Raw genomic sequence first — 27,230 nt, 5'->3', positions numbered from 1 at the left:
GAAGGAGGACATCAAGAGCTTAGGAGTCTGGCTCGATATATCCCTGACTTTTAACACCCAGGCAACAAAAACATCAGCAATCTGCTTTAGGTTAATCCGGATGCTAAAAAAAATCCTTCCTATCCTCCCCTTTGAAGCCAAACAAATCGTCATTCAGGGCCTCATTCAATCTCTGCTTGATTTTAACAATGCCCTCTACTTGGGAGCACCAGAATACGTATTAGAAAAGCTTCAACGGACCCAGAATTGTGCAGCCCGGACCCTACTCCAGATACCCCGTAGAGAATCAGTTAAGGCAGGGATTCAATCTCTCCACTGGCTCCCTGTCAGGGAAAGAATAAAATTCAACGCCCTCTGTATCTCCCACCAAGCTTTCTATAGAGCTGGCCCCCAGATCAACCACTCCCTTCTCACCCCCTACTGCCCCGGTAAACAACTTCGTTCATCAAATGCCTGCCTTGCCGCAGTCCCCCGAATCAAAAGATCCAGGGCAGGAGGCAGGTCCTTTGAGCTCAACGCTGCCAAACTTTGGAACTCCCTCCCCCCCCTCCCTAAGATCTAACCAGATCCTCTCTTCTTTCCGCAAAGAACTAAAAACCTTCCTCTTTAGAAACTAGGTACCCCTCTCCCCCTCAGAGTACTACGCCCTCTACTCAGCGCTTGGACGCCCTCGGGCAGCAGCCGCGCTATATAAATCCCCTTTTCATTTCATTCATTCATTCATTTCACAGTCTCCCTCCTTGAATGGAGAAGATTTCAAAGTCAGAAAAACTGCTCCCTCCTGTTTATCACTTGCCCATTCTCCAAAACTGGTGACAAAGATTTTAAAATTCTTTCGTGACAAGAATAGCTCTGTGCATTCTGATGATCTCTTGCATGCACAGTAACCGTACCCTTTTCTTTTTCCAATCCAAATCTTTCACTTCTCTGTCAGTTGAAGCGTTGTGATTTCTGATCCAAAGACAAGAGAATTGCAACGAACCTACTTAAACACTTGCCTACATCTGAAGACCTTATCCTAGCCCAGTCAACACTTTCCTTTGGTGATGTTTCCCATTTATACTCCCTCTTTGTAATCAGAAACTCTCTAAGAAACCTAACTTAGACAATTCTGTCTTTTCCAGGATCCGGCCTGCGACCAAACCGCTCGTAGGAAAAACACTGAGGATACTTTCTCAATAAAACTTATACATCACTCTGCAACAGACTAACTTTCTTTTTTCCCCATATCACTCAAGCTTCAAACAAAGATCTGGTACTGAAAAAACAGGGAATTATACGTTTATTGTCTGGCTTGAAGATGACCAATGCTTATTAGTTCCTTCGGACCTTTTGATGGCTTTTGGCACAATTGAACATGTGGTTATCCTGCAGGCTCCTTCAGCCAGAGAGGAGTGCAGAGGAAAATTTCAGGGGCAGGTGTCTTTCTTTCTATAAGGAAGATCCCAGTGATACCAAATGGAATCCTCAACTCTTACCCTATGCCTCATGTTGGTGGTGTTTCTTAGGGCTCTATCATGTGTCAGATGGAAATACTGCAGTTATTAGTGTCGGAGCTTGGAGGGCTCTCTTCAGAATGTATACATTGTCCAAACGTGACATCTGTGCTCTAGAAGTGGTTTTGGAAAATACAAATGTGGATGACCTTAGCTCATAAAGAAGGGGTGAAACTAAATCTACTTTGTAAATACTGTTCTTTGCATATAATGTAAATGATTACCTTGGTGGCGGCAAACCGAGCCCGGGGAAGCTGGGAACAAACAAGACACAAACAGCGGCCACAGGTAAGGAAATTTAAGATGTCAACTTGTAGTTAAAGTGGTCGACTGAGCCCGAGAGGTTTCAGATGATGGGTGATGCCTGTGCTAACTGGGTATGTTTTGGAGTACTCTCAACAGTGGATTTGGTGCAAAGTCTAGACAATTAAAGCTTCAGTGATTTAGACAATTAAGGAGGTTGAGTTGTGAATTTGAATCGCTGCTGGTGATCATTGCAGGTATGTTGTTGGATTTAACAATAGCCTTTGAATGAAAAGGCTCTTTTTCAAAATGCCGCCTTGAGTGTTCCTTTTGCTTACGGTCTGGAAGAGGCTCTCAGTAGTGAAGAAAATGCACCCAATTGGTGACTGTATTCCTAGACGCCCATGAGCATAATCCTTTTTATTTTGTATTTTTTTTTTTAATTGTAAGAAAAAAAATCTTTTTACATTTTCTCTTGGTCTGAGTCAGGTCTGTTGTATACCAAGGAAAGATGGTAAACAAAGGACTTCTTAGGAAGGGTAATAAAGGACGTTGCAATAGGGGGTAGCATATAGAACATTACATTAATGATTCATTTATTAGACTAATCTACATAGTTGTCGATAGGCACAGTATGCTTTGATATCTCCTGTCTGTTGTTGTAACTGCTCTTCCTTATGAGCCCACTACTAAGAGATGTCATTATGCATGTTTGCTTTGCATTATTGTGGGGTGTTCTTGCATACATTCCACTTTGCTGTGTTATTACATGCCTGAGTGTACCAGTCATGTATCTTACCATGTCTTGAATGCTACACCAGTAATGACTTATTGCATTATATGTATTTATTTGCCTCGATAATAAACCATAAAAAAATCACGATAAAGAAGAAAAAGAAAATAATGTTTTGGAAATGCTTTCATTATCACAATTATAGCTGTAATGTGTTTTGTCCTTGAGTCTTTTACTACAGGGCTCTCTAGTTTTGCCTTTGAAATCTTGACTCTCGTATTCGATTACAAGTTACTCATTTTAACTGGAGTTTGGCTGGTGATGAATCATGTGCGCTTTTCCCATGAACTTGCTAGCATACTGCCTCTCCGTCATAACTCACGTCTATAACGTTTTAATATTTGTTTGTTTCATGCAGTTTTAAGATGGCTGAGCTGGTTCAGAAGAAGGGGAGTAAAAGAAACGATGATGGACTTGGCACAGTCGTAGACTTCCTTCTGGCCAATGCCAGACTTGTGCTGGGAATTGGGGGAGCTGCAATGCTTGGAATTGCCACTTTGGCAGTGAAAAGAGTGAGTGTTTTAATGCTTTTCCCTTCGTGCTTTTGATTTGGGCACTTCAGCCATCGAAGAGGATTGCCAATCCTATTTTATGTTGTAAAACCTACGTTTCCGGGGCAAAGTTATGATTCAGTGCACCAAAAGGACACATTCCTTGTTCACTCTCTCTGCCTTTATAAGCACATTCATATTCCTTTAAAGGTAGAGGTTTGTAGCTAGGTTATCATCTTTTTTTTCTAGGTGTGCTTGGAGGCCTCGCATTGAATTGGGCTATTACGAGAAGTGGAAATGTGCCCAACATTTATTGTCATCATTTTAAAGTCAAACAATTTCACAATGTTTTGTCTTAAAGTGATTCTTGTTACATTTTTTTTTAAATGTTAAAGAAAATATTACAGGATGTTTCTTGGTCTTTGTTACACTTGTTTTCTTTGTCGAGCACTGTCAATTCAATAAGTAAAAGTGTTCACCTGCAGTAGCGACGGTCTCTACACCTCCAGCATTGCAACGTTGAATAAAAAGACTCGGAACAGAGTTTGATTTGTTATACAGCATGTTAAAGGAAAGCCTGATTTCTAAAGAAGAGGTCAGAAATTAAAACTAATGTTCATAATTAAGGATTCTGTGGGATCCTCTTTAGGACTTTAAGGTGTCTTGCTAGTGCAAGCGCCACCCTATCCAAGAACAGAAATGTGTAAGATTAACAGAGAATGTGAGACTGACTGGTCTTCTCTGGCAGGCTGGCTGCAGTTCATTCATGAAGCATCCATCTTTCCACATGACACGAGGAGGAATTTATTTAGTCAAGGCATACTGGTTCTCTAAGTTTATTAACAAATCAGCATTTTACAGAGAACCGCATGAGTCTCTTATATTTAAACATCATCTGACTATGGGCCGTTGTGAATTTTTTTAATCTGGACTAATGTCTGGTGTAACCAATTGCTGCGTAAAAACCACAACAATGTCTTCTCTTTAAAGCATACCACCTGACCGACTTATAGGAATTCAAGGCTAGTTATGTTTGTTTGTTTTTTGATAATCAACTTTATTAGTTTTTTTTATAAGAACAAAGAAAATTCATTGGTTGCAGTACAATAGGCTTAGAAAAAGGAAATATAACAAAGTTGATTGATGACAAGGATAGGGCAAGTCCGTCAGAGTCCGACACAGCAGTTCGCACGTTAGTTATAGTGTAACATAGCTTAAGGGATAACAGATCTTCATGGTGGCAGCATGTTAAACCATTTACCCCACACTTTGTTAAATAAGTCCGGACATCCCCGAGCCTTGAATAGGGCCTCCTCTTGGATCCCACACCAGTCCACTCCCCTCCTCCATCTCCGCACTGTAGGTGCCCTGGCCTGTGACCAGTGCGCTGCTATATCCCTCTTGGCCACCGCCACAGCTGTCCCCAAGAGAAGCTTGTCCACCCTCTGGCCATCCAGACCATCAAAGACCCCCAGTGTAATCTACCAGGTGTCCTCAGGATAGAGGTGCAGAAGTTAAGCCAACATAAACCACTCCACAACAGTTGTACTGTCCGATGGGATATTTAATGAAAAGAGTAGGACAATTAAGCATAAGGTTAGAGAATTGAGGCAGTCTTGTTACGTGACAGTTATACCATGACCAGTGTTTTGTTAACACAGAAGAAACAATAAAGCTTGATATTTGTATTAAAGATCATACACTTATCAGCCTTGATTTACACGTAGGACAAATGAACCTACCGTCCTCCGCATGAATACCGGTCCCGGTATTCCCCAACGGAGGGCACTATGCTAAGTAACGGCTGACAATGCCGTTCGAATTCCGCTGTACGCTTTTAGGGGCGGTTAGCGCCTGATGAGCGCGCTTATGGAGCACCAAGCGTTAGGGTAATCAAATGCGGGAATGCCTTTCCTGGCACTCAACCGCGTAGTACAGGATGGCTTTCAAGGGAGCAGCCGCTCGACCTTAAAGCGCTGTGACAAAAGACCAAACAACAGTGAACGCTGGCAAACACCTCCACGGTGAGCGTTACTGCTCTTGTCCCGCACAGGGTTGATTAGCCTGTTACTCACCCGTTCTTCCACGGGCTGTCCTACGAGGGAGCCGCCGCTCTACCTCGCAGTCCGATGAACAAAGTACCCCAATAGAGGACGCGGGCAAACACCTCCGAGGTGTGCGTCTCTGATCGCTCCTCTCACGGGAATGCTTAGCCAGGCACTCGACCGTAAGGAGCACCACAGCGGGGGCGTAAGAGAGCAGCCGCTCGATCTTACCTTCAGAAGCCGGTTTGAAGCTCGTTCCGAGACCGTAGGAGCTTCCCAGGAGACGAGGGTCCGCAGTCTCCAAATCCGGGATACGCCGGCAATGATCTCAATATCCGACGCCCGTTCTCCACGGCGGACGTCTTTTATGGGAGTTTTCTTCCTGCGCATGACCCGCGCTAGGCATGCTGGTTCATGTAGTTCGCCTGCATGCCGATTTTCCCTTTCTTACGAATTTGTTTGTACAGAAGTCAGTGAGCGGAAGGGACGGGGTGGGGGTGATTCCTGACACCCAGCAACATACGCAGTGGGTCACGTAGAACCTCCCAGCCCAAGGCCTGCGTAAGCTCAAGCTCCACCCCCTCCAAAACGGTGCCCGGACAACACCATACCATGTGATAGAAATCGGCAGGGGCTGAGGCACATCGTGGGCGGCAGGGGCTGAGGCACATCGTGGGCATGCTGGAGAGGGCCTCAACCGGGCTGGGCTGGGAATAGACGTGCCGGGGTGAGGTATGCCGCATGGAGGTAGTAGAATTGGACCAGGCGTAGCTTGGAGGACGTGGTCAAGGTTCTGGGCACCTTGAGGACGTCCCTCCAGTCTGCCTCTTCTAGGGGGCCCACCCAACCCTCCCAGCGTGCCCTGAGCCGGTCTAGGCAAGCGGGACCATTATTCACCAGGGAGCGATATATGCGGGATACTCCCCCCTCAGCCCAGGTTCCCCATCATCACCTGAGCCTCCAGCGGTCTGAACTCTGGAAGGGAGAAAGGAGGCGAGACATGCGTGTAAAGGGCGTGTCTGAGTTGCAGGTATCGATAGAGTTGGGAGTGAGGTAGAGCGTGGTGCTGCTGCAGGTCTGCGAAGGAACGGATGTGGTCCCCCCCACCCAAACATCTCCGAGCACCGAGACTCCAATGAGGTCCCACCTGCGGAACCCCTGCAGGGACGAGAACTCCCGCATCCAGGACCCATGCCAGAGTGGCGTCTGCCGAGTGAGTTTCCGGTCCCACCCCACGTGTCGTATGGCCGTACGCCAGGCCTGAAACACCGTCCTGGTGACCGGGGCCATTGCCAGTGGCACTGGGCTCCCATGCAGAAGCGCCTGGACCTGTGTAAAGTCCAACGTAGTGAGTTCAACACGATAGGCAGGGTCGGACCAGCTGCCCGCATACCAGTCGTGGATAACGATAAGCTTCGTGGCCAGATAGTAGAGATGAAGATGGGTCACCCCCAGACCCCCGTCAAAGGGGAGATGCGACAGTGTGCTAGGGATAACCGAATGAGGACGTCATCAAGTTCGCGAAACCAACTACCCGGAAGGTGGACCGTGATGTTCTGCAGTGTATAAAGGAAACTGGGGAGGATCATCATTTTGAAGAGGGCTCTCCTACCCAGGTGGTTCAGGGGAAGGGTCTGCCACCTCCTGAGGTCCGCCTTCATCCTGACAACCAAGGGCGTGACGTTCAGGGGCCACTCAAGCTCCGGTAGAAAAGCTACCCATATGCCGAGGTATTTGACTGAGTGCCTCCTAAGGGGGATAATCGACTGCCAATCGTAGCAATCCCTGGAGGGGTGCAGTGGGACCAGAGTGGACTTTGCCGCGTTGAGACGAAGTCCAGAGACCTTCTCAAAATCTGAGAGGACCCTCGGGCACCTGCGGCCAGAACTGTCAGGGTCCGCCAGATAGAGCAGCACGTCGTTCGCATATAGGGCTATCTTGTCCACTTGGCTCAAGTCCCAGGCCCAACCCCGAATAAGTGGGTCTTGTCGGATAAGCGCCGCCAGGGGCTCCATTGCCAACGCAAATAGGAGTGGCGAGAGAGGGCACCCCTGACGCGTACCCCTTCGGATCGGGAAGGCCTCGGAAAGCTCACCGTTAATAAGTACACAGGCTTGGGAATTGGTGTAGAGAACTTTGATGAGACGAGGGACCAAAACCCATCCTATCCAGCACCTCCTGCAGGTAATCCCAACTCACCATGTTAAAGGCATTTTCAAAGTCTATAAAAAGGAGGGCTAGATATGGGGTTAGCCGATCACGGTGGGCTAGGGCCAAGTGGAGGCGATAGGTGCAGTGGCGGGTGCCTCTCACCGGCATGAACCCGCATTGATCGGGGTGGACCAGTTCTTGCAGGAGTGGTTGGAGTCTCTGAGCCAAGATGGTGGCGAAGAGCTTAAGCTTCGTGTTTATCAGCGAGATCGGGCGGTAGTCCGCACAACTCGGGGACGGCGGCTGCGTCTTTGGAATAACCACTATCGTGGCCAAATCCGACTCAGGTGGGAATGCGCCGGTCTCTGCCACGTGTCGGAAGAGATCTAGCAGGCGGGGGGCCAAAATATCTCGAAAGGCCGCATAGTACTCCTGAGGGTACCCGTCGGGACCAGGCAATTTACCAGGATGCAGGAGGGAGATGGCGTCCTGGACCTCCTCCAAGGTGAAGGGGCGGTCCAGAGCGTCTGCAGTCTCCTGAGAGTTTGGCCAGCGTAGCGCCCGAGGGTCGATCAGCGAAGAGGTGCGCGTAGAAGGCAGCAAAGGTTTGTGCAATAGCTGCGGAGGTCACTTGAGGGGTCCCATCATCCGAGCGTACCTCAGGAATAATACGATTGACCTTGGGATAAGACACAAGGTTGTGAAGGAGCTTGCCGTTCTTATCCCCCCACCCATGAACAACGCGAGCCATCGACGAGCGCCAGAGCATTTTGGCCGATTCCAGCGAGAGTAGGCGAATCTTCTCGCGAACCACCGCTAGTTGCCGGGAGGACTCCTCCAGCCCGCCAGAGAACTGGGCAGCTTCCAGCTGTGTCGCCCGGGATTCCAACTGTGCAAGTTGGGCCGTCTGTTCCGATCGTTTCGTGTGGACCAATCCTCTGGCCACTCCTCGGACGACTGCCTTGCCTGCCTCCCACAGCGTCCCCGGAGAAGGAACCGAGCCCGCATTGGTGGAGAAGTAGTGATTGAGTTCTTGGCCAAGCGACTCCACGAACTCAGAGTCCTGCAAGAACCAGGCGTTAACCCGCCAGACCGCTTGGGGACCCGCCGGAGAAGACCCACTCCGGAGGGAGACTGGAGAACCAGCCGGCAATCGGTGGCCGGCATCAGGAGGAGGTCAATGCGGGAGTGGGTATGGTGGGACGCCGACGTATGGGTGTACTGAGCCGTGCGAGGGTTCCAAACCCGCCACACATCAGAGTCCCAAGGCCGAGGTCCAACTGGTCAGGGATTTGGCGGAGATAACACGGGCCTCGGACGGGGTCCCTGTCATATCATGCAGGGGCTGCACAATGGCATTAAAGTCTCCCCCCAACCACCGTAAGACCCTGCGGGAGGGAGGGAATCGCCTGTGTGAGATGGCGGAGTGTTGAAGACAGGAGGGCAGGGGGAATGTAAAGGCTCAAGAGGTTTAGGGGGCTCCCCTCCATAGAACCTGAGACCACCACATAACAGCCTTGTGTATCTGCCTTGGCAGCAACCAGAGTAAAGGGAAAACCTTTCCTAAGTAAGATAGCCACTCTCTGGGAGTCCTGTGTGGAGCCGGAGTGCCAGACCCTGTCAAAGCCGTAGCGGGCGAGGAAGTTACATTGCGTACCCAGGAGGTGTGTCTCTTGAAGGAAGAGGATGTCTGGTGTGTGGCGGTGGGCAGCGCGGAGGACAGCGGTGCGCTTAATGCAGTCTAGGAAGCCATTGACATTCCAGGAAAGGATGTGGATTGGCCTAGTGAGAGTATATGCCATCAGAGGGGAAGGGATGGGGAGCGACGGGTAACCACAGGGGGCCACACCCAGCCGGAGGAGGGTGTCCACTCAAATGCAGGCTGAGAGAGGGAGCAGTGGAAATGGTGATCTGCTCGGCAACGGTGAAGGCCCAAGGAGAGGAAGGGGAACGACTGCCCGCAGCTGTTCCCGAAGGCGGACAAAAATAACAAACTGGTAGAGTCAATGAGCTGCGTGTCAGCTGTGGACCTGCCCATGAGAGAAGGCTACTAAGGAGGACTGCAACCAGCGGCCCGTAGGCGGCGTAAAATAACGAACTGTTGGGAGACAATGGACCTCCCTCCAACCCACATCCCCCCCAACTCCCCCACCCTACACTTCTGAAGCGGAAGCATCTGTTGCCCCACAAAAACCCCAACCGCTAACTACCCCTCTAAGAGGCTATTCACTAATCTAAAACGGTTAGCAAGAAAAAAACCAGATCAACAGGAGCGTGGCTAAAGAGGACCCCCCTACATGTATACGGATGAATGCCCACAGCTGAAAAGACAAATGCACAAAATGTTAACATAAGATGAACATGATGAAGCAGCCCGGCATGGCATGGGAAAGGTGGATATCCGGCCGGGCCAGTCAGAGGAGCTAGGCAGAACCCGGCTCATAGGGTCAAGAGCAGACCCAATGTGGGGGGGCCAAGGTGGAGGAAGAGGTTCCCGGATTCGTGGCTTGAGTTTGGGCCCGTCGGGACTGCACCCCCGGCGAGTGGGAACCCCCTCCCCGGCGGCCGCCCCGTCTGCGAGATCTGGTTCGACGCCTCTGAACCTTGGGCGCCGCCTGTGCCGGTTGCGCCGATGATCTCCGGGCAGGGGAGGGGGCCGCACCAGGCAGGAGTGGATGTTCTTCCGTGAGCCAAGTCCAAGCCGCTTGGGGGGTGTCAAAGAAGAATGTCTTGTCTTGGAAGAACACCTTGAGACGTGCTGGGAAGAGGAGGCCGTAGCGAAGCCCCAGAGCCCTGAGTTTTTGCTTGATCTCATTGTAGGACCGGCGCGGAGTCTGTACCTCTCTGGAGTAGTCCGGGAAGACCATGATTTTAGAATTCTGGAAGAGCAATGGACCTAGCTCCCTGGCCATCCCCAGAATTGCGTCCCTGCCCCGGAAGTTGAAGATTCGAAGGATGATGGGACAAGCCGGGGCTCCAGGAGGGGGTTTAGGAGTGAGAGCGCGACAGGCCCGCTCCACCGCGAACCAGGGGGAGAGTTTCTCTTTGGGCATCCAGGAACGCACCCAGGCCTCAATGAAGGTGTCGGTGTGGCCCTTCTTCACCCCCTCCGGAAATCCCAGGAGGTGCAGGTTGTTTCTCCGGGCCCTGTTTTCGGCGTCCTCAGCCCTGCGATGCAATTCCGAAGTCTGCGTCTGTAGGCGGGCCACCTGGGACTTGAGGGCGCCCACGTCCTCCTCCACCGCGGAGATACGGGATTCCGTTTCCGCAATACGTGCCGTGGCATTACGGAGGTCCTGCCGAATCAGGGCCACGTCCACCCTCACTTCCCCGATTTTACTTTCCACCGAGGCCTGGGAGGCGCTTATCGCTTGCAGGATAGTGGGGAGGTCTCCCTCTGTGGCCCTGGGAGCAGGCGGAGGCCCAGCCCAGGATCCCGGCCGGACATGGTGAATTGGTCAATCTTCGTTTGGGTCGGGGGGGACGGGGGTCTGCGTGGTGTGGGGTTTACCCACGGCTCCGAAGAAGTAGTGATGGGGGGGGGGACAGCACGTGTATACCACCCGACTCGGTGGCCGATCCGCCCCCACCCCAGCCACAGCACAGTCCCCGGCCCGCAGGCAGCAACGTAGGTGATGAGGGGGCCACACTGCGCCGGGGTCCCGCAACGCACTCCAGGAGCAGCAATACAGCCACGGCCAGCTGCCTCGCTTGGCCTTGTGAGGTTATCGGCACTGCACACTTCCAGCCCCACGTGCTCGGAGGTCCACACAAGTGCGGGGGGGGGCGGTCACGCAGGCTGCGCCCCAGTCCGTGCAGGGCCTCCAATCTCAGGGAGCAGGACAGGGACAGCTGGCCTGGGACAGCCGCCCGGGGGGGGCGCGGGACCTGCTAGGCCGCAGGTCAAATCAAGGGGCCAGGCCTTCCACCATCCCCCAAGCAGAGGGGCAGGAGTCACAACATCATGGGTGGGGATACGCTTATTGTCCCCACGATCGCTCTCCGGACCGCACCAGCAGTGTCTCACTGGCGACCGGGGGGGGGGGGGGGGGCGTAGCTGCTCAGCCCGCCACCCCACACCGTGGCCGATTTTTTTTTTTTTTTTTTTTTTTTTTTTTTTTTTTCCCCCCCCCCCTCACACCACAACTAGCGCGAAGAAACAGGAGCCCCACTCACCGGTGCAACATCAAAGGTCCATCCCAAAGGACGTGTATGAAGGAACACCAGTGGCCGGGCAGAGGTCAAGACAGCTCCACTCCTGCCCTCGGGGAAACGCAGAATGGCCAAAGTCCACCTGCCCTTACAGCCCACGAGGCAGGCAGCTCCTCGCACCTCCGCACCGTGTTCTCAAGATGGCGGAGGGCGCGAAAGTTGACAACAACCAAGAAGGGAGTGCAGTCTCCCGATGTAGCCAGTCACTGGACAGGACACTGGCCCCCGGGGACAGCCCGCTTCTCAGGGCACCACAGCTCAGGCATCCCGGGGGAGCACACGAGCGCGGCCTCGGCAGTCAAAAGCAGGGTCCGAGGCCCAATCCCCTCTCATAGTGCCCCCCGCAGGGAGGGCAGGGCCCCAGTGCAGCCGTGGCCAGGCAGGGACGACACCGAGCCCCCTCCTCCAGTCGGCGCCCCCGCAGCGGGGCAGCTTTCACTCACCGCAGCCTCCGGTGACACTCACGCGGCGCAAGCAGCCTGCCGGATCAGCGGAGCCCGGCAGCAGCGGCGCAGTTGGGGGCTGTGTCTGCACCACGGACAGTCCCAGGAGCCGGCCCGGCAGCCTCTCACGGCCGCCACTACCCCGGGGGATCAGCGCACCTCTTCTCTTCGCGGGGCGCCTCTGCCGCTGTAAAGGTGAGGTTTTCCAAGAATGAGCAATCCAAAGGAAATAGTAGATTAAAAGATTGGATTTATTTAAGTAAACAAGCAGAACACCACGGGAGTGCGTCCTTCCTCTCCGGGCTATGAACAGCAACTGACAAAGGAAACTGTCCATGCCAGAGAGTTAGATCGCCCTCACGAGAATGCATATTTAAACATAAATACATAACATACATTAGACTTTGAAGGAAAACATGCGCGCATGCAAATGCGCGTGTAGTCTATTACTGACTTGCGCTCGTGTGAGAGCGCGTGTAACACATGTGCACATATTACATCACCCTTCCCCTTTCATAAAGAAATGAAGACAGTTAAGATAAATAAAAATCCTTGTACCTAGAAGGAAAGGAGCAATTACGTGTTGGTCTTGCTTGATCAGTACACTCAAAATCGGTATTAAAGGAATCAATTGACGGTATTGGATTCTGACATTGTTCAAGCTGATTATGAGGAAATTCATTTTGTACAGTTATAAGTTCAGGCTCAAAATTAGGTTCAAGAGGAAACTCTTTTTGCACACCTAAATCCTCCAAAAAATGTGAAAAGTGTAAATCATCAGTTAAGACCTCTTTTCTATCAATTATCATTCTTGCTTGATCTGGCGTTAATTTCGCCAAAACTCTCTTACTCCACCAACCTTTTTGCCCAAGAAACAAAGAGCCCTTTGAAGTTTTCAATACCTGTACTGGAAGAGAAAACCTGGAAAGGCCTTTCTTTACTTTCATCGGAGACTTGATCAAAACCCAGTCTCCTATTACAAAATCAGAATCAGTTTTACATTTCTTACCATCATAATTTTTTTTCTGAGCAGCTTGCTTGAAAGACACACTCTTGAGCATTCTTTCTTTGTCCTTACAAACCAAACATGAGTTGTCGCCTTTCTTTAAATCCTTGATCCAAGAAGGACACAAGGTACCATTTGGATCCCTTTTTCTTAAAAGTCTAAAGGGGGAAACTCCAGAGGTCGTGTGTGGGGTAGTGAGATATGCCCAAAGTTTCTTTTTTAGAAATACATCCACAGGAACCCTCTCAGCTAAAGCTGTCTGTATTCCTTCTTTTATGACCCTATTCATGCGTTCGACTAAACCATTAGCTGCTGGAGAATATAAAGCAACTTTCAAATGCTTGATGTCGTGAGACAAAAAAAATGTTTCCATACTTGTCGAGGTAAAATGAGAACCATTGTCAGTTACTACCTCCTTGGGAAAACCCTCAGTCATAAAAATTCTAGATAAAAAGTTGATCACAGCACTAGAAGAAGCTGAAGAACAAAACTCAAACTCCACCCACTTTGAGTAATAGTCAACCAATACTAAGATGTACTTTTTATTATTGGGAAGTAGATCAAAGGGGCCTGCAAAATCTACTGCGACTTTCAACCAAGCTTCTTCAGGCGTTGGTACGTTGTGTAACGGAAGTTTTGCAATCTTCCAGTGCTTGTCTGAGACCAGACATGTGCTACAAGCATTTACCCATTTGGTAACATCAGACTCTAGGGCAGGCCACCAAAAACTTTCTTTCAATCTTCTAGCTGTCGCACCTATACCTAAATGGCCCTCATGTGCTATGTCAAAAATTCTTTTCCGTAAAGAAAAAGGAGGTACAGCTAAGTCTCCACGCATAACTAAATCCTCAACTATAGATAGTTCTTCACTAACTTGTGCAAAAGATTTTAGTGGAGATGGTAATGACCTCTCTTTAGGCCAGCCAGTTAAAATCATATTCTTAACAGCTAGAAGCGTAGAATCTTCTGTAACCGCTTTTAACCAATCATCTTTTGTTATGTGAGGAAGATCAGTGATAACATCCTCTATGGTGGCAACCACACATTCCACGTCATCAAACCTTGAAGGTAAAAAGTCATCCTTTAAGGACAGTCTTGACAAACAATCCGCTCTGCCATTTCGACCACCCGGGATATACTTGATAATAAAATTGTACTCATGTAGGCGTGATAATAATCTTACCAGCCTTGAGGAGGCTTTACCCGTTCCATTGCCTGAAAGTAAATGAATTAGGGGTTTGTGGTCTGACAGAATATCAAATTGGGTACCCCAAATAAAAGTCCTAAACTTTTCCACAGCCCAAGTGCAAGCCAAGGCCTCCCTCTCTATTGTGCTATAGTTAGATTCAGCAATAGAGAGGGATCTGGAAGAGAAACCAACAGTGTACTCTTTCCCATTCACCCATTGGGATAAGACAGCTCCTAAACCTTTTTGGCTCGCATCCACCGCTAGTATGCATTTGTAACCAGGTGAAAATGGTGATAACGCAGGAGCCTGAAGAATTAACTTTTTAATTAATTCAAAGGCATTCTGTGCATCATCATTCCATGTAAACTGAATGTTTTTCTTCAATAGGAGTCGTAATGGTTGAACCACCTGGGCGTAGTTGGAAATGAATCTAGAATAATATTCTGTCATTCCCAGAAATGACCTAAGTAGATCTTTGGTATTGGGAATAGCTACTTCATCAATGGCCTTTGTAAGAGAAAATTTGGGACTGATTCCAGCAGCTGAGATGGTATGCCCCAAATAATCTAGTGACTGAACCATAAATTTGCACTTATCTGTACCAAGTGTAACTCCAAATTCCTTAAATTTCTCAAGTACTTTCCTTAGGGTAGTAATGTGTTCATTTCTGTTTTTTGAGTAAATGAGGACATCATCCTGGTAAGCCTGAACTGAAGCAATACCAGCTAACATGTGATCCATGAACCTCTGGAACACGCTTGCCGCAGAGGCTAAACCAAAGGGTAACCTTAGATATTTAAATGCACCGAAAGGTGTTATAAAGGTTGTCAGGTCAGTAGAAGGAGTGGATAAAGGAATTTGATGGTATGCGGATTTCAAATCCAGGATAGAAAAACATGTGGAGCCTGCAATATTCGATAAAAGATCTTGAATTTTGGGCAGTGGATGGCAGTCTACCACTATATTTTTGTTAAGTGAGCGCAGGTCAGCACACAAACGAATCGAATTATCTTTTTTTCGCACAATAACAATGGGACTCACCCATTCAGAGGAGTCTGTAGGAGTTATGATCCCTTCTTCCACCAATTTATCAAGTAAAATTTTTAGATCGGTTCTCACGCTCAAGGGAATGGGCCTAGCTTTATGTACAATGGGAATAGCATTCTTTTTTAGCTTTATAAAATGTTCTACTTTGGTAATCTTACCAATGCGTGATGTGAACACATCTGCAAATTCATTTAAAATTTTACTTGTGATGGAAGAAGCATCATTTGTTTCTGAACTATCTATGACATCAATAGGAACATTATCTATGACATCAATAGTAACATCATCATTGATTTGAATGGGATTTTCAGAACCAGGGACTAATTTTAAGCCCATCTTGGCTAAATCTTGCCATCCAATAATGAGTTTGCCTTTAAGTGCAACATAAACTTTCGTTGAAATTTTTCTCCCAAAACCAGACACAAACTCAATGAAATACCCATACATTACAATTTTTTTACCCGTATAACCTTTGGGAATGATATCTAATTCTTCTAATACTTTACCGGGCCAGTGTTTCTCAAACAAAGTGTCAGAAATGATCGTGACTGGTGCTCCAGAGTCACCCATCATTTCTAATTTCAAATCACCAATAATGAATTCAGCTAATGGTTCTTTGACCTTTTTCTCTGAAGAAGAATTTAAATCTATAATATCAATGTCAACAGACAGCATCATTCTTTCCATACTATTAGAAAGAATGAGACCATGTTCAGTAGAGTTTTCATTTGAAATTTCTCTAGTATCTAGAGAACTGACTTTGACAAGTCTCTTGCTTTTACACACATTATAAAAATGACCAGTTTTTCCACATTTAGTACATTTTTTGCCTAAGGCTGGGCAAATGGGACTATCACCTAAGTGTGTTTTAGATCCACACCTGTAACAATATGATGGATTTTTGTTTTGTCTCACTTGAAAAGGTTTTGAAAAACGTGATCTGTAAGCAATATTATTAACAGAAGCATCATGTTCAACAACATTAATATGCGAAACGTTGTCTTGATTCAAGCAAGAAGAGGTGATGATGGACCTCTCTATTCCTTTTGCTATGATAATGACTTCAGTCAAGGTTGGGTCTCTGCAACTGAGAATCCTTTCTTGTATCTTCTTATGAAAACAAGAGTAAACAAATTGGTCTCTTATGTGATAATCTAATTCTGCACCAAAGTTACATTCAGATGCTAAATTCCTGAGAACTGATATATAGTCTTCCACGGATTCATCTGAACTTTGTTTCTTCTTTCTAAAGTTAAATCTTTCAAGCATCACACTTGGCTCTTCCAAAAATTTCTTATTTAATCTCTGGATAGCATCTGTATATACATTCCATCCTTCACCTCCATCTGGTGGTGGAATAGTGACTGGCAAATTATTAAAAGTCTCACGTCCAACTCTTCCCAAAAAATTATATAAAATAGCAAGTTTGCGCTTAGCAGAATAATCCTCTGCGTCAATGGCTACCAAATAGTTTTCAAAAGATTTTATCCATAGTTTCCAGGGTTCTTTGGGTTTACCCTGATGAGGTAAAAAATGTTCTAATTGAAAAATTTCTTGTTTTGCCATTGAAAAACAGGAATTTAAGTTGATGAATGAGGTTTAAATTTTCCTTTTACTTAAGTTATTAATTAAAACAAAGTGCTTAGTTTCTCTTGGACAAATAGGGAGTAAGTAGAAAAATATTTAGACTTACAGTTCCTTTAAAGAGAAGAAATGTCCTCCGGATTGTTTTATTTCCTTTTTTTTTTTTTTTAAAGCCAGTAAAATCGTTTTCTGGTAAACGATCGTGCTCCAGTTCCTTAAACAAGCAGGGAAAGGTGAACAGCCAATCGTTTCATTAGGGGGCGTGACCATGCGAAGAAACCCAATTGGAAGGAGTCTTAGTAAAGCAGGCAGGCCCTTTTATGAGAAACGAGAGTCGGAAGCTCAGAGCTGATCACGTGTTTTCTTTCCGGTTGAACCGAGTGAGCAGTTGAAGAAGCAGATCAAGGGAGGCACAGCACAAATAATGGTGATGTTAAATCCTGAAGTTAAATCCACAAAAAACGCCGAAAATCGTCGCCAAATGTAAAGGTGAGGTTTTCCAAGAATGAGCAATCCAAAGGAAATAGTAGATTAAAAGATTGGATTTATTTAAGTAAACAAGCAGAACACCACGGGAGTGCGTCCTTCCTCTCCGGGCTATGAACAGCAACTGACAAAGGAAACTGTCCATGCCAGAGAGTTAGATCGCCCTCACGAGAATGCATATTTAAACATAAATACATAACATACATTAGACTTTGAAGGAAAACATGCGCGCATGCAAATGCGCGTGTAGTCTATTACTGACTTGCGCTCGTGTGAGAGCGCGTGTAACACATGTGCACATATTACAGCCGCCTGCAGGGACCGCCCCTGCCACACACCGGACCCGCCGATCCGGGGGAGCCTCCCCAACAGTCCCGGGCTCCGGGGTGAGTCCGCCGGTCTTCAAATTAGCCCGCCACCGCCAGGTGCGTCATCGGCAGCAGGCCAAGCAGGGCGCTGGGCCGTGCGGGAGGAGATTGCATGGCCCGGGACGGGACAGCAGGGGGGCCGCCATTTTAAGCGAGCAGGACCTCCGAGGGAGAGAGGCTCAATGGACGCAGCGCATGCACCGGGCAATCTCCAGGGGGAATCAGAGCATGGCAGGGTGGATGAGGAGTCGGTGCAAGTCGAAGCAGGGACCTGATGGCAGCCGTAAAAGGCAGATGCGAGGCGGATGACGGAGGGGGTCCGGACCACTCTTACAGTGCGACCGCCCTCTTGACGCCTCGCTAGTTATGTTATTAAAGTTAAACAATCCTTTTGTTTTATTAGCAGTCCCTGGTGGGGAAAAGATGCCTGCAAGGTCCAGCTAACCAAAAAAGAAAGCTATTTCTATATTACATTGTCCAATTCCACTTGGAATTGATAACACCCACATGTTCAGACTATGAAGTCACCATAGGTTCGCAGTCTCATATATAATATGGTGCTTTCCGCATACTTCAACCCTCTGAAGACCGCTTAGCACCAAATACTATTTACCTCTAAATGGTGTTTATTCTTATTAATCTTCGAATCCTAAAATAAAAACAACAATTCTCAGCAGTTCAGTTGTAGAGACATAGCTATGTGAAAAGCGTACTTAAATAATTTTTATTTCATCATTTTTTTTTTCACGCTCATTTTGGCTAATCGTGTTCTTTGGGATATCTAGAATTCCCTTGGCAAAACTACTGTAGTTTATTTGATTCACGTTTTTTGGGTTCTGATGTTCAAAGTTGGCGCTAAGAAATAACATTGGTGAATATAAACTCTAAATTCTCAATTATTCCTTTATATGTACAGAGATTACACTCACACCTTTTTGTCCTAACAGTTTCTCCTGGAAGTATTATTAATTTTTCTTGAGCTGCAATTACATTTGTGGCATGACATTTAACGGAGTATGCATTCCAAGACTGTTTTTTATTTTTGGTGCTGAGCAGAGAGATAAAATAGGCGGCTTTGTTATTTATGCAAGTGTTGCTGGATAATGCTCAGATGACCTGCCCTTTACCAACAGTAATTAAAAAGTGAACCATGCATGCCGTGTCGCAGCTTCCTTAGTATTCTTTCGAAGTAGTCTTGTGAAAGAGTTTGAATGAAGAGATTTTAGATTTTTCAACCTTTTTTCTATGAACGAACAAAGTGATAATGGCTAACCTGGCACAGACGTTAATCAGATTATTACAGATACTATTTTGGTTAACCATCACTTGCACTTTTAGATTGCTATGACATAGCTTATGGTTAATGCTCTTTGACTTGTAAGAGAAGAATTTTACTGTTTTAATCCGCAATGTTCAATGTTTTGCAGCTAATCGATCGAGCAGCCAGTCCCCCAGATGATGAAAAGGAAACTTCTAAAGCAGAACAGACTTGCATCGATGAGAGCTGGAAGGAGTTGAGCTTGCTCCGGGCATCGCCAAAGCTGTTTAAGTCAAACCGGGAAGCGCTGAGTGCACCTGTGCCATCTCCTACTGAGAGCGAAGCTGCTCCAGGTTTGTACCTGTCCGGCACTCTTGAAAAGTTATTCCCTGACTACCTTTACTGTGTAGTTACAAGGATTAAAGTGCTTGGGGTTTACTTCAAAATGCAGCGGTACATGATTTTCCTTAAAGTTTATATTCTATTTGAAAATATATTCTTGCATTGAGTGATCTTGTATTTACATTTATGCGATGCGTCATACACCTGACGAGGGGCCGAAACACACTAGCGGACATCTAGCACACCTCACTGTAGGGAGTGCTTGGTTGAAAGAGTTTTAAATCGGTGTGTGTCAAAAGTTTCACATATACGTTATGAGCCAGAGAAACAGCAATACATATAAATTGGTTTTTTTGTGTGTTTTTTTTTTTTTATTAAAGTTTTGGCTTAGGAGAAATAGCACCCCTACAGGTAAACTACTGCATTGTAATTGGCTATTAGGTGAGACACATTACATATGCTAGCTGTACTTCTAGTGCTCTGCATTTCATGCCACAGTGCATACCGGAATACACTTTTATTTAGTTGTTATTTTTCTTCAGTCATGTTTGAGCACAACAGGGCATGAAGAAATGTTCCCATTTCAGTCCCTTTTGTATGTCATTAGTCTCTGAGTATCACAGAGGAAATGATTATAGGGCTACTGAGAGGGAATTCCGTCACTGCGACACCCCTGGGGCGGTTGCATGACTAGAATGCCACATATGTCTATCCGTGCTCTAGCCAGAGGACCAAGAACAATGGTGCAGAATTGTGTGCTAGCCAGACAGTAGTGACTTCAAGGTAAGAGAAGAGATTGGACTGGATCAGCAAGCAACCCCCTCTTTATATGGTGAGCTTCAAAGACGCTGCTTCCCCAGAGTAGAGAGCACCGGTGGAAACGACCTTTACAGCATTTCCCTCAGCTACAACCTGTATCTGAAGTCAAGGGAGGAAGGTCCGAGCTGCAAACTGTTGATGCTCGCTGGGTAGGGGAGAAATAAAAAGGGGAAAGATACAGTGTGGGACATATACCTTGCCAGTGCTGTATCTGTATTTTAAGGATGCTGCCAATGTTTCTGCTCATGGTATACGGGGAAGCTGATGTTCATTTCCGACTGTGAGCAGTACTTGCATCATTGCTGTTTGTGATGTGTTTGAGTGAAGCTTGTACTGCAACTTTCTTATGCATCTGTTCTGGATGAGGGAAGCTTGCAATGATTCTGCCTATTCTAAACATCTTCCATGTGTGCTAAACGCTTAAACACCACTTTCCTATACAAATGCTAATCATGTTGGCTTTCTTAGTTCTTGCTTATGCAGTATTTAAAACTGTAGGACCGCTTGATTTTGTAGATCTTACTGTTTGCCTGAATAAAGGAACTGCTGTACTAGGAGAGAAGGTAGTCTGCTGTTGACCAGAAAAGTTTGTGAAATTGTGCTTGTATAATGAAGAAATGTAGTATCTTGTGTAACCTTTATGTACAAGCAAACAATTTGCGTAACAAATTAAGTATTCTAAGATAATGGAAGTAGACTGGTTTGAGTGGAAAATTTCTTTGAGCAAAACATTTACTTGAGAACAGGCCTCCTGTGTCCAAAAAAAAGTAAAATTGCGAGAAATGTCACAGATCTTGTGAAACTTTTGAAAAATGTTGTATGTTTCACAAGTATAGTTATCCCTTTGCACAGATCTAGTTAAGACACCTGCTTCTTGGTTCCACAACCGGTAACTTAAGCTTTATACCACACTTTGGCCTACAAAGTTTTCTGTCTTTTTAATGTCACATACACATCGTTCAATGCAATTGTGGTGAGCCAAGATCTAAATATTAAATCAAGTATCTTAATTTCTCAAAACTTTAGATCCCCAGAATGAAGAGCTGGTGCAGGAGGAGATCCGAGTTGACCCAATAAGGATTCCGCTTAGTTTCACACTCCAAGAAAAACTGCTTGATTACTATCAGTGTCCCATTACGGTTTCAGATGATGATATTTCTAACTGCCTGCAGCTCACCAAAGCAATCCTCTCAGAAATGCAGGACTTTCTATGCAATAAGTTCCCCAACTTGCCGTTTGGTGCCATGAAGGTGGTCGGGCCTGTGGTTGATGGTCTTCAAGTCCTCTCTGTTGATCATGCATGTTTTACGGTGCCTCTTGGCCTAGAGCCTGCACTTTGGAGCCTTATTCCTGGAGAGCACACAATCTTGAACATCCCTGACTTTTGGCTAGTCAAGCGTGTAGACCTGGAGTACATCGCACGTGGAAGCAGCCCATGGGATAGGTTTTTAGTTGGTGGATACCTTTCCTCAAATATGATAATAGATTTTTTCCATAAAATACTGGTGGGGTCCATCAACTGGCCTAGTATTGGCAGCATGCTGGGGGGAATCATCAGACCTGTGGTGGCTCCCGGGGAACTAAGATTAGAGGTGGACCATGAATCTATCAAGCTGTGCATCGATGTCACGCCTGTAATTAAAATGGGACACACTGTTCTCTTGGCTAGATCACTTGAAAACAGTCCAGTGGAAAACCTTTGGTTGCAGAGCTTTTATGTGTCCGAAATCAGCCAGCTTAGGGACTTGGATCAGAAAGACGCTGGCATGCGGTGTTGTTGTCTCAAAATTCTCAAGGGCATCTGCAAGAGCCACCAGCGTTTGAATAAACTAACAGGAAGTCATCTCGCCCATGTCATTCTTCACCTCAGTGAAAGAGAGTCTGAATGGAGAGAAGAGGCCTTAGCTGACAGGTTTCGGCAGGTGATCGAAGAGCTGATCGGTTACTTGGAGAATGGCTTCCTGCCGTGCTATTTCAACAACAAAATGAACATGTTTTCTGAATTGCGTGCAGAGGATATAGATGAGATGGGTTATACATTTTACAGCGCCCTGCCTGGCCTGGAGGTATTAATACAGAAGCACACCTAGTGAAAATGTTTCTGAGCGGGTGTGAAGCCCTTTTCTTGGAAAGTACTTGCAAACAGATGTATACATAAACAAGCAAATTATGAGATATTTGCAATTGTGTATGTTATTGAACTGTTCTTCTGAATTATAAAGTGTTAAATTTTACAAATTGCAGAATTTCAAAAAAGTAATTAGCCTTAAAAAAAAGGTTTGGAATGAAGGTCTTTAAATGCCTAGGGCCATCAACTTAACTATGAGACTTCTTCCAAACATTTAGGCTAAGTTTCCAACACCTGTCTGCTAAATAATGCACTTATTGCCTACATCCCACTGAGCAGCTGTTGTCTGATCCAAATTAACACTCCATGCTTAACTTAAAATGAGGACACACGTAAATGGCAAAAAAATGCAATAATTAGTTCTTTATTTCTTCAGTACCTTTTTATTTGTAAATCTAGTAGTTATGATCATTGTGTGACCTGAATCCAGATGCGTCATCTGATCTTACGCATGTGCTGCTATTTCACTACAATCGTTTGTGTTGGAAACAGTGATACTTTGTAAAAAGCTCTGGTGAAGAAAATGATTAGCTCTCTAAAAAGACTAAAAGAACTTGCTTTACAGAAGAAAGACTAATTCCAGGAAGTTAGTCAGCCATACAGTGGATCTTGTGCGTTGCTAATACTGAAATAGCGGGAGGCCCTAACTTGAGCAGTAGGGCTGCCGGGTCCTAGGTTAATCCTATTTTAGGCTACTATTATGAGAGGCTTGCAGATGAATGAATTGCGTTTTGTTGCTTAGTTTCAGTTGTGATAGTTATGCCTGCCAGGCTCCCGGCTCTGTGGTTTCAGACGGCTTAGTGATGGCGAAGACGTGTTTTTCACTGAATTGAGTTCTAATCTCCGGTGACACTTATGATAAAACAGGTATCCCTATTATCCGTCTTTGTTGAGTGGGGGATTACAACCTTAGAATTAATTTCGGTGGATATGCCAGTGTGACATTGCAGTCGTTATGTTCATCTTCTACCTGAAGTTATGAGAGGGATTAGGATATGCTTCACTGACTTCATAGCCGTATTCCCAGTTCTAAGCTGTGGTGCGAGTCCAGTACCAGAACAGCAACAGAAATGTAATTAATGTTATGGTTAAAAGTAAAGCGGCTCGTTAGCAACCAGTCACATGGGTAGGTACCATGCAAAGTAGTCGAACCAGTTATATTCTGCTCATTGCCTCTCTACTGAATGTAGATCAGTGCTTTAACAAATGCATTGTGAATCCGTGCTTACTATCTGATTGTTGTTCCATCAATGAAATAGTGAATGTTATAAAAATTAATTTATGAAAAGCTTAATCGGTCCTTTTTCATGTGCATCCAGTTTGTTTACAAATGTTCCTTGTGTTGTCTGTTCTTTTAGATTGCTACTGATTCTGTAAAATATAAATCTCTACTTAAAAGTATAAAACACAATAACCTACTGAATAAAAAATGGATTACATTTTTTTTATACGAAACAATGTAGATCTAACAAAAGAGTGCCATACTAATTATCTAATTTGCGCATTCTTTACTTGCTGATGAGATTCGTTCTATAGAAACTGAATTTTAATCCCCCTAGCAGATGTGTTCACTTTCCCAGCCTATGCACACCATGTCTCTCTCACTTCTGTCTCACCCCCCACATATGAACTTTAAGGTGTATGGTTGTGGTTGTTTGTATCAGAGGTTTATTTTTTATTTCCACTTGCAGTGATAAAAAATCCTGGAATTAACGTTACCCATGTGTGTTCTTTAAAGTGTTCAGTCGAAAGACGCTTGCAAGTTTTGCACAAATAGACGAGATGTTCTTTGAAAGAGAGTTGAACTATTTTTTAAATGTGTGCTCGTTGCCCTTTTGGAATGGGGTGTTTAAACATCAAATGCTATTACTTTCTCTTAAATCCTTTAATCCGCTGCTATCTTTTGTATATGTTAGTGCCAATAAAGAATTATTTTGAACCAGTGTATGTTCTTGTAACATGAAACCATGGCAATATTATATCCAGCACGGCCTTTGATGCAACATTTAAACTTGTCAATGGATTGATTCATTAACAGCTGTTAATGTGCATATTTATGTTTAAATCAGTTTTATTGATTTTGATGGAAAACATTACAATAACATCTCACCTACATCCACCAATCGGTGAGGAACAATAGCAGGTGAGGAGAGTTGGAATGGAAGAGTAACGGTAGATAGGAGAGAGGTGCTCACTAAGGGGAGGGGAGGGGATGTCGGCAGACCAACAGGGTTGTGTCAGCAGCCTCCAATAAGTGACACAGTTGGGATGCCTATGCTGTAGCTTGGAAGTGTATGTGAAATCTATTCTAAGAGGTCTCAGTCAATATTTCGGTCTGCATGTGTGAGACCAAGTATGTATAGGTATGCAGGGCAAGTTAATTCCCTGAATTCATGTGAAGGGAACCATATACAGAGTCCCCAAACCTTATCAAATTGGAAAGATTTTGGGTGTATGACTGTCGTCAATTTTTCCATGCCCAGATTTTATAGCACCAACCTAGCTAAGTGGGTATTTTGGCCGTGCCCCAGCGCAATAGTATGACTTGTTTGCCAACGCTTAGGGCCAGAGTGATAGCCTGCCCCCTTCTGGACTTCAAAGGGTAAGTCAGGGCATTTGGGACACCCAGCAGAATATAGCTCCGGTAACTGGGGAGGTCGATGTTGTACATTTTACCAGTGGCAGATAGGACTTCAACCCAGTATTGGTGTAGCATAGGACACTGACAAAGAAGATGGGTCAGAGTCCCAATCTGTTCACAGCCCATCCAGCAATGTGCATCCTGGTCCCACTTCCACTGAGCATTTTGGGCTGGGGTACTGTACCAATAGTGTGTTAGCTTAAGGAGTGTTTCTTTGCCTGAACTGCTGCAGGCTGAGGTGTTGACTTGTTTCAGGATGTCCGACCATTCTTCAGGAGTGAAAGATTGTTCGCATTCTTTTTCCCAGCGCTGCTGCGCGGCCGATTTGGTGGGGGCCACCAGCGTATTGAGAAAAGTGTTGATGTCAGAAAGTAAACGTTCATCTTGGGTAAGTAGACCATTTTTGAAGGGTAATAATGGCCGGCTAGCGTGGGGGCAGATAGCATGTTGTATGACCCAATGGGAGATGGTATCATAGTGCCAATATGCTTTTGAGGTAATTACCTAATTAAGCTGGATCTGGGGGAAAGTCCATTAGCCCATCACAGTGAAAGAAATCTCCTATTCCTTTACAGTTGCCTTGGTGCCATTGTATGTATGTAGTATGCTGGTGGAAAGTCTGGGTTCCCAGTGATAGAGGTTTGGGAGGAGAGGCATTTGGATAATGTCTTCCTCAACTGCACCGTGACCCAGGAACCCATAGTAGCTCAAAGGACAGGGGCAATATACATCCCAGGTGGTTTGTGAGGTTTAGACAGCCAGGGCACCTTCCAGCTGTGAGTGGGGGGAGCATGCTACAGGCCAAGTCTGAGGTGCATCAGTAGAGGTGTGTGTGGGGGGTGCTGCTGGCAAGGACTGAGTTGCATCGGTAGAGCTGTGTGTGTGGGGGCAGCAGGCCAGGATTGAGGTGCATTGGTAGAGTTGTGTGTGGGGTGGGTGCTGCTGTCCCGGACTTAGGTGCATCAGTAGAACTGTGTGTGGGGGGGGGGGGGGGGAGTGCTGCTTGCTAGGACTGAGGTGCAGCAGTATAGATGTCTGTCTGTGTGTGTGGGGGGGTGCTGCTGGCCCGGACTGAGGTGCTTCGGTAGAGCGGTGTGGGTGCTGCTGGCAAGGACTGAGGTGCATTGGTAGAGATGTGAGGGGGGGGCATGCTGCAGGCCAGGACTGAGGTGCATCTGTCGAGGTGTGAGGGGGGCATGCTGCAGGCCAGGACTGAGGTGCATCTGTAGAGGTGCTGCTGGCCATGACTGAGGTGCATCAGTAGAGCTGTGTGTGTGGGGGCAGCATGCTGCAGGCCTGGACTGAGGTGCATCGGTAGAGCTGGGGGGGAGAGGGGGTGGAGCTGCTGGCCGAGGGGGTGGAGCTGCCGGCCGAGGGGGTGGAGCTGCCAGCCAGGACTGAGGAGCATCGGTAGAGCTGTGGAAAGGACAGTGTAGCGGAGGTACAGTCTTGATCAATTAAATACAAATACATTACTTGTTGCTTAACATTTTGGTAGGTTGATGTGTATTAGAGGCACAATAAAATGTTTACCAAAAACAGGCACGGGAGGCCCACCATGTAGATCCTTCTTATTGAAACGAAGTAAAGTGAAGAAAGAAAGCGGTGTTACTCAAACCAGTAAGGGGATCAGTATTTTAGAAATACGTGGACAAAACGGCCAATTACCCCGTTTTTTTGGAAAATGTGGTGATTGTTAGAGGATATTGTAACAGCATTAGGGCATTGGCCTGCTCGCCGGACATGAAGGGTGCCTGGAGAGAGGCGCTTAATTACCCATGACAAAGGAAAGGCAGATGGCCGCGCATGCACTCAAGCTTGTATCCAGCCAGCAAACGCCTGGGTAGCATTTTCAGAATCCCCTTTACCAAAAGTCGAGCAACAAACAGCGCATGCGCTGTTCTAGCTCGACCTAAAAAGCTTTAGATTTCAATCGAAAACAGTAATTTAGAAACTGACACGTGACGACCTCCAAAAGGAGCTCGGTGTAACAGGAGAATCTGAAATGTGGTTGAAGAGGCTGAAGTGTCAAATATTCCTAAAGTTGTCCAACTGCTATTTGACAGGTGCTGACGCTCAGAGTGTAAGCTAGTGGTCGTGGAGCCAAGAATACTGGAAGGTGACATATCCCCCCTGGCATAGCGTTGGCAAGCTGCCCTCCTATACACAACAAGCATTGGCATAGCCAAAAGGTCTCGCTTTTGGAACCTTATAAGTATTTAGTTATGCAGCACAATATCCTTGGTGCAACAACATTAAGTGTTGCATGGCTAAATACTTATAAGGTCCCAAAGGCGAGATGTAAAATGACATGATCTTCTATTCTATTTCATTCTATCCTTCTAGCCCAAAGCTATTAGAACATCCCACCCATGAGGGCAAAATGTCCTAATAAATGAAACCCAACACCCTGGAGCAATAGGGGGTTTGAAACCACCCTGTGCCTCCAAAGCATCAATTCCTTTCATAGCTTCTACAGTGTGTGCCT

General features: G+C 46.4%; 1 protein-coding gene across 2 annotated transcripts in view; it reads left to right on the top strand.

Annotated features, from left to right (window-relative positions):
- The window catches only part of MIEF2 (mitochondrial elongation factor 2), a 41,843-nt gene extending 17,803 nt beyond the window's left edge, over positions 1 to 24,040 (top strand). For both annotated transcript variants that reach the window (XM_078665181.1, XM_078665180.1), the window contains 3 exons: positions 2,891 to 3,044; positions 18,982 to 19,165; positions 21,000 to 24,040. In XM_078665181.1, the coding sequence (XP_078521307.1) occupies positions 2,898 to 3,044; positions 18,982 to 19,165; positions 21,000 to 22,063 (1,395 nt within the window). In that variant the 5' untranslated portion in view covers positions 2,891 to 2,897 and the 3' untranslated portion in view covers positions 22,064 to 24,040. The remainder of the gene's footprint in view (positions 1 to 2,890; positions 3,045 to 18,981; positions 19,166 to 20,999) is intronic.
- Positions 24,041 to 27,230: the final 3,190 nt, after the last annotated feature.

This window comes from Lissotriton helveticus, chromosome 10 (genome assembly GCF_964261635.1).
Source record: "Lissotriton helveticus chromosome 10, aLisHel1.1, whole genome shotgun sequence".
Classification (NCBI taxonomy): domain Eukaryota; kingdom Metazoa; phylum Chordata; class Amphibia; order Caudata; family Salamandridae; genus Lissotriton; species Lissotriton helveticus.
Note: the sequence above shows the minus strand (reverse complement) of the source record. Positions and strands in the feature narration are given on the sequence as shown.